Here is an 8,776-nt window from a genome sequence, read left to right as displayed (position 1 = left end):
ATGGCTTGCATGGCCACCCGCTCCCCAGCTGACCAAGACAGGTTTATTTGCATCTACCCTGCTTATTCAAATAACAAGAAAACCATCAGAGGGCAGGCGGATCCCAATAAGTAAGGCTGTTGAAAATCCTTGAGATTTAAATCCTTAACGGGATTTAAGATGTATGCTCAGCAGTTGGACTTAATGCATTTATTGAGAAAAATAAGACGTAGTCTAGGAAATGGAATCGTGATATTCAGTACAGAGGCCAAGTCCGAGTCCAGCTGAAGCAGAAAGCTGGCAGCCTCTGTCTGGGGCAGTTCCCATCATGTCAGTTAGTGGTGTTGTAGGCAGCAGAAATGATGCCTAAGCTACAAACCAGGATCCAGAAAACAGGAGGTGGTGACCCAAATCTTCAGCAAGGAGAGGGAAGTAAAAAGTGAAAAAGGAAGAAGTGGTCGGCTGTGAACATCAAGGGGGTGACCCCTCTGAAGGGACACAGTGGGGGCATCTTTGTCACTTTTCTTTTGGGTTTTTTTTTTTTAAATTTTATTTATGTGTGTGTGTGTGTGTGTGTGTGTGTGTGTGTGGCCAGCTCAGCCCACCAGGGGGCGGGGCTGTCTGGCATGTGGTGCTGGGGGATTGAACCGCGGTCCCTGTGCTTTGCTAAGTTTGTTCTAAGTAGGTGCTTTAGACCACTGAGCCATCTCACCAGCCCGTCACTTTTCTTTTGCATCAATCGCCTGAACTACACATTTGTGCTATCTTCATCATCAGAGTTGACTGTAAAATGAGTCCATCACAGTAGAATGCAGTGGAAATTTGCATCTAGTTTTTATACAGTAAAAAACAAAAATATTTCAATGAAGAGTTTTTGTGAAAAAGTATTTTTAATTGGATAGTGGACTTCCAGAAGTTATTGGAAATCTATCTATCCTCTCTGTAAGCATGTATTTCTGATAAATAAGTTTAGTAAGACTTGAAATACATGTTTTGTTCCATCTTTGAATTAATTATTTTTATTTTATTTTATTTTATTTTTGGTGGAACTGGGGATTGAACTCAGGCCCTTGCACTTGTCAGGGAAGTGCTTATTCTACTGAGCAATCTCCCCGGCCCCCCTTTGAATTTTTAAGCTGAAAAAAATTGCACACATTTATGATAAATAAACAGATAAAGGGAATGTCCTATATCTGATAGGAGTTTGTAATGTCATTGGGGATCAGCATAGTGATTGCGTCTGGGTAATAGGACAGAGGGGACTTTTTGCAACCATAATCTTTTATTTCTAGGTTGGGTTACCTAAGTGTAGTTACTTTGTGATAGCTGAACTGTACACATGAGTTGGGATAGTTTGCAGCACATGCATTATGCTTTTGTTAAACTATATTTTTGGTGCTGAGAGTTGAACTCAGGACCTTGTGCTTGCCAGGCAGGCGTTGTACCGCTGAGCTATATCCCCAGCTCAAACTCCATTTGTAAATGTCAAAAATGAAAGACAGAGGACAGAGCACACATGTGAGTGCAGAGAAAGAACTGCGAAGAAGCGTGTTGAATAATTCCCAGGTGGCTCTGTGCCTACCCCATGGTGCAGTCTTAGGGTGAAGATGCTGGGAAGAAGATTTTCAGTGAGGAGGGAACAGGTTGGTGCAAAGAAAGGTTCACCCTGTTAGATGAGGGATGTATCAAGAAACCAGGGATTCAGTGCCAGCTTCCCTCAGAGACTACATTGTAGGAGAAGAAAAATTTTCTTCTATCCCTTTAGTTTTGGTGGCTGGGCCTGACAACTAAACATATGATAGATTATCAGGGGAAAGCACATTAATATTATTTAGTATTTTTGCACACACAGTAGCCATTTTGAAGAAAATGAAGGCTTGGGGGTGTGGCTCACAGGTAGAGGGCTTTCTTCGCATGAGCAAGGCCCTGGTTCCAACTCCAATACTGCCCTGCATGCATAGTACATAAAAAAAGAGACAAAAAGGAAATGTGAAGAGCACCAGAAGATGTGAGGGCTCATAGTGTCCCGACCTGCAGGTTAGTCAACGAGGACCCTAGAGGGGGAGTGGGGATGAGAAGGGACAGGAGACACAAAGAATGGAGACAAGACAGGATTCTGATCAAGTCTCGTTTATTCAGGGGAGGTGCTGGATATACATAGGGAGTGTAGGAATGAGGAAGTCTCGGCTCTTGGGGTCAGCAGGTATCTAGGCAACGGAGGAAGGTCCCACCCCTGGGGCATATCACGGGGAATGGGCAGGGCGGGAAGGACCAGAAACTTAACTCAGCAGGGGAATAGAAACTTAAGAAAATGGCTGACACTATTATAAAATGGATACCACTTAATGGCTTCCCACATCATAGCTTATCTATCTACCTTTTTAAACAGAGTACAGGGGCTGGGGAGATAGCTCAGTAGAATAAGTGCTTGCCTGGCAAGCACAAGGTCCTGAGTTCAATCCCCAGCTCTGCAATAAATAAATAGAGTACAAGAGCCAGCAAGATAGCTCAGCAGACTAAGCATGAGCAGGGTATCAGGTTCGATCCCTGGCATCACATGCTACGGGTGTAGTGGCACACGCCTGTAATCCCAGAGTCGGCGAGGCTGAAAAAGGAGGATGAGTCCGAGCTGTATAGTGAGACCCTGTACCAAATAAATAAAAATAATAATAAACAGAACACAAGGGCTAGGGTGTGGGGTAATTCTGCGGAAATGAGTAGGAAACATACAGCGGACCTCAATGGAAGATAAGGATTGTATGTTTTAATAAAACTGCGGTCCCTGTGCTTTGCCAAGCTTGTTTCAAGTAGGTGCTTTAGACCACTGAGCCATCTCTCCAGCCCCAAGGATTGTATGTTTTAATAAGACTTTCTTTGCAGATTCATCTTTGCAGCAACTCTTCCTGGTAATAGGAGCACACACTCCTTGGCACAGGGGCAAGTTTCATGTCCTGCCTCAGGCGGAAAGCCTGCTTCGGGAAGATATTCCTTCATCTGTTGTTGTTCTGCTGTCCTCAATTTTAAGGACTGGGTATTGTGGCATCGATTGCACCGAACCTCCTCAGTATTACTCTAAAGTAAGATATTTTTTGTTTGTTTGTTTGTTTGAGGGTCTCTGGAAATGCTGAATCGCCCATGCTAGGCTGGAATTTGTGATCCTCCTGTCTCAGCTTCCCAGAGTGTCTGCATTAGAGGCCTGTGCTTGACCCTTGCTTCCAAACACTTTTCTGATTAGTCTTCACTTCATAACACCCCTGGAAGGTTACTTATTTTCCTGTTGAGAAATTTAGACTTAAGGCCATCATGGTTGGGCCACGGCCCTTTGTGCCTCAAAGCCCAGCACGGCCGGGAACAGCGCCAAGCTCAGTGGCCATGCCGGCAGCCAATCCAAATGCAGCTGCCAGTTAACAGGGATGATACCTTGCACTAAGTTTGTCATAAACGCTAAATGAGATTTTACGATGTCTTAGGCGTTTATTATGTCTCCTCTTTCCCCCAACATAATCTTCAAGATTTCTCCAAGTTGCCAGCTCCGGGAAATCCAGATCATCAGAAGAATGTGCCAAGCAGCTCCTGCCGGTTGAGAGCACAGGGAGGATCACCTTTCTCAGCAGCGGTGGTGCCCGCTACTGGCATTAACAGAAGCCATCTGGCTCCTCGGCCTAGGCCGCCTGTCTGCTTTCAGGTGTGCTTCTGCGACTGCGGGGACTCCAGACCCTCTCAGGGGGTTTCCTCGGAGACAGAAGCGTGTATTTCCCGACAACTCAGCCCAGCACGTGCCTTTCCACTGCCACCTGCCGTGCACATCCAGAGGCAAGCCCCGGGCTCAGCAGCTGGCGGCTCAGGCACTCGAGCTTGGGAGATTAGGCCTTCAGGTCTCCGTTTTTACTTTTAATGAAATAAGAGCCACGGGCACAGCCCACACGAACAAAAGTACTGGGCGGAGGGGTCCAAACTCGGAACTCTGAAGGCGCAGAAGGGTCCTGAGTAGGGCTGTCAGTTTCAGCAAATTAAGTCCAAGCTACCCAGAAACACCCGGATTTCCGATCAGCGATCACAAGTGACACACATTCTGAAAAAAAATTGTTAACTGTAATTCACACTCAACTGTGCAGCCCATATTTCAGGCGGCAAAGTGTACCCTTCAGAGACCCCAAAGTTTCCCAGGCGACACAGCCGAGCGGCAGCCGGCCAGCCCCGCCGCGGGCACTTCCGGTTAGGCGGCGGCGCAGGGCGCAGGGCCCGCCCATCACCGGAAGAGCCCCGCGCCCGGCCGGACCCCACCCGCCCGCTCGCTGTCCCGTGCCGCCCGCCACCCCGCGGGCCGCAGCGTATCGCTGCGCGGCCCCGGTCCTCGCCCACGGCCGCCTCGCCGTTGCCCTGTTAACAGCCGGGGAGGCGGGCCGACCCGCGGGCGGCCGGGACCTGCGGCCGCCATTCCCGTGTCGCTGCGCCCGCGCGGGCCGCCCGAGCCGGCCACCATGCCGCTGGGCCTGAAGCCCACCTGCAGCGGCTGCAAGACCACGTCGTCCTCCATGTGGAAGAAAGGCCCGCAGGGCGAGATCCTCTGCCACCACTGCACGGGCCGGGGCGGCGCGGGCGGCGCGGGCGGAGGCTCGGGGGCGGCAGGTGGGACTGGGGGCGGCAGCGGCGGCGCCGGCGGCGGCTTCAGCTCGACGACCTTCGCCAGCACCTCGGCCGCGCCTGCGCAGAGCAACGGGGGCGGAGGCGGCAAGCAGGTGAGCGCGGGGGCGGGCGGGCCTGGGCCCCCGCCCGGACCCCGACCCCGACCCCTTTCCCTGCCCTTCCCGTCCCGGGCGATCCGCGAAGGCCGCATCCCCACGGACCTTTCCCATCATGGGAAAGTCGAAGGGGACAGAACCCAGAAAGCTGAAGCCCTTCAGAAATGCCCCCTCTGTAGCAGTTTTCAGTGGCAGCTGGATGTCCACCTCCGCGCTGGTTTAACAGCGTCGTAAACCGGGTCCTTCCGCATACTTGCAATAATGATACACCTTCCCCGTTATTTTACTGCGTTAAGTAATTGTGTCATTTTAAGTGGCATAAGTATTCCAATGTAGGAGGTGCGGTGGCCTGAAGTTATGGTTCTGTCTTAGGGACAAAAGCAATAAATCGCCACTGCCTGCCTTGACCTCCAGAAGTCTTCCTGTCCTGCCTGCAGCTCACACTTCTTTGAAGGTCCAGAAGTGGCAGCCTAAGTTCTTCCCAGGCTTGGGCTTAGTTTTTAAACATCCTTCCAAAGTGTACACCGTGGGAGCCATATAAGATGGCTGTGTCAGGAGAGCAACCTAGCTACAGTTGTCCTTTTTCTCTAATCCTTTATGTAACAGAGTAAGCAGGAAATTCATAGGCGGTCTGCGCGGCTCAGAAACACGAAGTACAAGTCTACTCCAGCTGCTGAAAAGAAGGTTTCCACCAAAGGAAAAGGAAGAAGACATATTTTTAAACTGAAAAATGTAAGATGATTGTGGCCATGTTGTCTATAGTAGTATGTGTGTTTTTGTGGCTTCTGCTGTCTTCATTTCTTACCACTGAATGTCGACACAGCTCTCAGAGCCCTCCTCCTGCCCTATAATGTTAATAATACACTCTTTAACGTGTTTTTCTTCTGAGAAAAAAAATAATAAAGTGTCTAAAAGAAACATCAACCTTGAAAACATTTTATCAGATCAGTCTGTATAAAAAAGAGAGTACAGTTCTTGAGAAGGATTTCTTTTTCCCCCTTTTTTGGCTGGCTCAAGCTGCCCTAAGGGCAGCTCTGGTAAGGCATGGGGAGCTGGGGAGCGAACCATGGTCCCATGCGCCTGACTAGGTTTGCCCTAACAGGTGCTTGAACAGCTAAGCTAATCCTCAAGCCCCCCTGAGAGTACAGTTCTTACTGTGGCTAGGTGCACTAGGGAAACTACTTCTTTATCCTTTAAAGACTCAAGTATGTAACAGTGGAACTCATTTTCATATACTTGTTATTATAGCCCCAGAAAATGCATCTTTTGGCACACAGAGATGAATCAGAATTGTTCCTAAACCTTTATTTCCTCCTCTGCTGTACACAGTGGAGGAGACTGTTGAAAGACCTGTGCTGGAGTGCATCAGTAGTACATTTTTGTTGGAATAACTTTTATTTTTTGCAAACACAAGGGAACAGTGAAAAATGCATTGTAGGCTTTTGAAAAGAATCTTCAGAATTATATTCATTTCATTCACCAAAATAGGCATTCTTAAGTTGGGTATTTTCATATATAAAACACAGAAGGTCCTATGGTAGTCTTATACAGATTGTGAATTATTAATGAGAGTAACTGCTCCTCACTTAAGATCTTCGTAATGTTTAGTTTTTATAAAATGAGGCATTATCAATAAATGCAGGCCCTATAGGGACCATACCAAGACAGATGGGAGAGTGTCCCTTTAGCATTAAGAGTGTAAAGCAATTTAAGAGGGCATTTCAGTGGTCATTGGAATGTGGCAGATTGCTAAGAACTCCCAGGAAACTTCCCAGAGCCTTAATTCAGGCTTGCTACAAAACTGATGAGTAGCCTGGCAGGTTCTAGTGTTGAGAAGGACAGTCTTCAGGGAGATACTTTTTCACTGTGTACAGTGTTCACCTGTGCATTCTGTATTATTTTTATTTTATCTTGCTTAGTTCACTAGAGATAGTACGTTTTACAATTGGAATGCTGATGTCTAATGAAGCGCTGACAGATCTTTGTGGCAGATCTCAGCAGCTTAATCAGACACTTGTCCCATTTCTCAGCAATTTTTAAACTAATTGTTGCATAAGTAATGGAAGTGCTCAGGGTATTCTTTGCCCCAGCACTCAGAAACTTATTCATCTTTTTATTGTGATTCTTGTCACCAAATAACAAAATTTAGGATTTCTCAAATTATTCAGCTTTCACATATAGCTGGAAAAATGCCTGTGTAGTGTGCTAATATCTTTACTTGTGTTTTTTTCATAGCCCATCAAAGCTCCTGAGTCTGTTTCCACCATTATCACTGCAGAATCTATCTTCTACAAGGTAAGTGTCTATGAAGAATTGGGCTCTGGTATATAATACATGGCTAAAGTGTTAGCTTAGTCTAAGTGTTTCTGTTATTATGTGCATGAAGTGTGATTTTTTTTTTTTTAAGCCATTTTTCCCTCTAGGCTGTTGTAAAACATCTCATCCACTACTGAGGTAGGAGGAGAAGTTGCCTATGAAAAAAATGTGAAGGTCTTATGTATATTTTTTTTAAATGTAGCTATGCAAATTCTTTAAAATGCTAATACATGTGGAGGAAGATGAAAGAGTGAGCTTTCCACACTAACGTGATAACATTTGTCTTAGTCACTTTGGTTGTTGCTGAGATAAAATACCCACTACCTATACATAAAGGAAGGAAAAGTTGATTTAGCTCACAGTTTGCGGAGGTTTCAGTCCATAGTTGGCTGGCTGCAAGGCAGAGCAGCATTGCAGAGGAGGAACAGGTCATGGACTGATTTAGTAATCCCTCACTCCTAATCCTAGCATTGCGCCATGAATCAATCCCAACATCGTCCACTCTAGATCCAGGCACCTCAGCAAAAAGCCCAATCTAGGACTGCACAAGGCTTTGAGGGGACATCTAGACACAAGCCATTCCAGCACCGGTAGGACAGTGACAGGGTGTGGACTCAGGAAATGCAGACCACACTGTCCAGCACAATAGGCCCAGAGACTCTAAAATACCTTTTCGCAGAGGTGAGAGGAATTGACAGTAGTGGGAATTAACACCTACTAGAAGTTCATGGTGATAAGGTCTTAAGATGTTTTGATAAAGGTAGAAGGTCAGATTCCCTTGCACTAAGGTACACAGATCCCTGTTATCTCCGTGGGAGCAGTGACTTAAGGATACTTGGGAACTGAAGTCTTAGGAAACATTGCAACACACAAAAGACCTCCAAGGCTTGGCAGTCCTGATACAAGTGTCAGTCACTGCGTGTTTTGGCCTGTGAACTATTAGGCAAGAGGCAGTCATGTGAGTTAATACGGGATCCAAATGGACCAAATCCTGGGAAATTTAAGTGGCATGGTGCTTTATGATCATTTATTTATTAACTAACTGTGCTTACCAGACCGAAACAGTCTGTACACAGGTAGATGTCTCTCCTGTATTTCTAGCATTTTGTACAGTACATTCTTAATAAGGAATAGCTGAAGTGTAAGTGTGTGCTTGCTGTGTAGCATCACTGAGCTAAGTATGTTCCTTGTCTTATTTTGTTGAACTTCTCTGTGGGGTGGGTAGTGTTTTCCTTGTTTTTTATGGATAAGGACATTGAGGATAGAAGTAAACTTTTTCGAGATTACACAGCTGACAGTTCATTGAGCAAAGCAGCCTGCAGCAGGAATCTAAGCCCAGACTTTAGATCCTGGCTCCACAGTTTGGCAAGTAATTATATGACTGAGCTAGTACCAACCTCTCTAATGTTCATCTGTAAAATAAGTATTGGTAGTAGGAGATCATACATGTTAACCATTTGGTATTGTTAGCACTTAATGAACGGTAGCAATTAGCATCATCACATCTTTAAATTTGAGTTTTAACTTTTCCAGATAAACACAATTTGCAAATTACATCTGCAGTCTGAGGATTTAGTATCCTAGTGACTGCTGGGAGTGTGCAGTGGAAACACATGTGGAACCTGCAGTATATGGTGATGCACTGTCAACTATGTGTGCTTCTTAAATAATAAGCCCCAAATGCAATGAAATTCTCAAGTTGCGGGGCTGGTGAGATGGCTCAGTGGTCTAAAGCACCT

General features: G+C 46.3%; 1 protein-coding gene and 1 pseudogene across 1 annotated transcript in view; both read left to right on the top strand.

Annotated features, from left to right (window-relative positions):
* Positions 1 to 404, top strand: LOC101571991 (annotated as a pseudogene).
* Positions 405 to 4,264: 3,860 nt separating this feature from the next.
* Gatad1 (GATA zinc finger domain containing 1) overlaps positions 4,265 to 8,776 on the top strand; it is a 9,370-nt gene continuing 4,858 nt past the window's right edge. The window contains exons 1-3 of the mRNA XM_004646245.3: positions 4,265 to 4,718; positions 5,328 to 5,453; positions 6,957 to 7,016. Of these exons, the coding sequence (XP_004646302.1) occupies positions 4,461 to 4,718; positions 5,328 to 5,453; positions 6,957 to 7,016 (444 nt within the window). The 5' untranslated portion in view covers positions 4,265 to 4,460. The remainder of the gene's footprint in view (positions 4,719 to 5,327; positions 5,454 to 6,956; positions 7,017 to 8,776) is intronic.

Source organism: Octodon degus, unplaced genomic scaffold (assembly GCF_000260255.1).
Source record: "Octodon degus isolate 3935 unplaced genomic scaffold, OctDeg1.0 scaffold00262, whole genome shotgun sequence".
NCBI lineage: Eukaryota > Metazoa > Chordata > Mammalia > Rodentia > Octodontidae > Octodon > Octodon degus.
The sequence above is the reverse complement of the archived record's forward strand: the minus strand, read 5'-3'. Positions and strand labels throughout refer to the sequence as shown.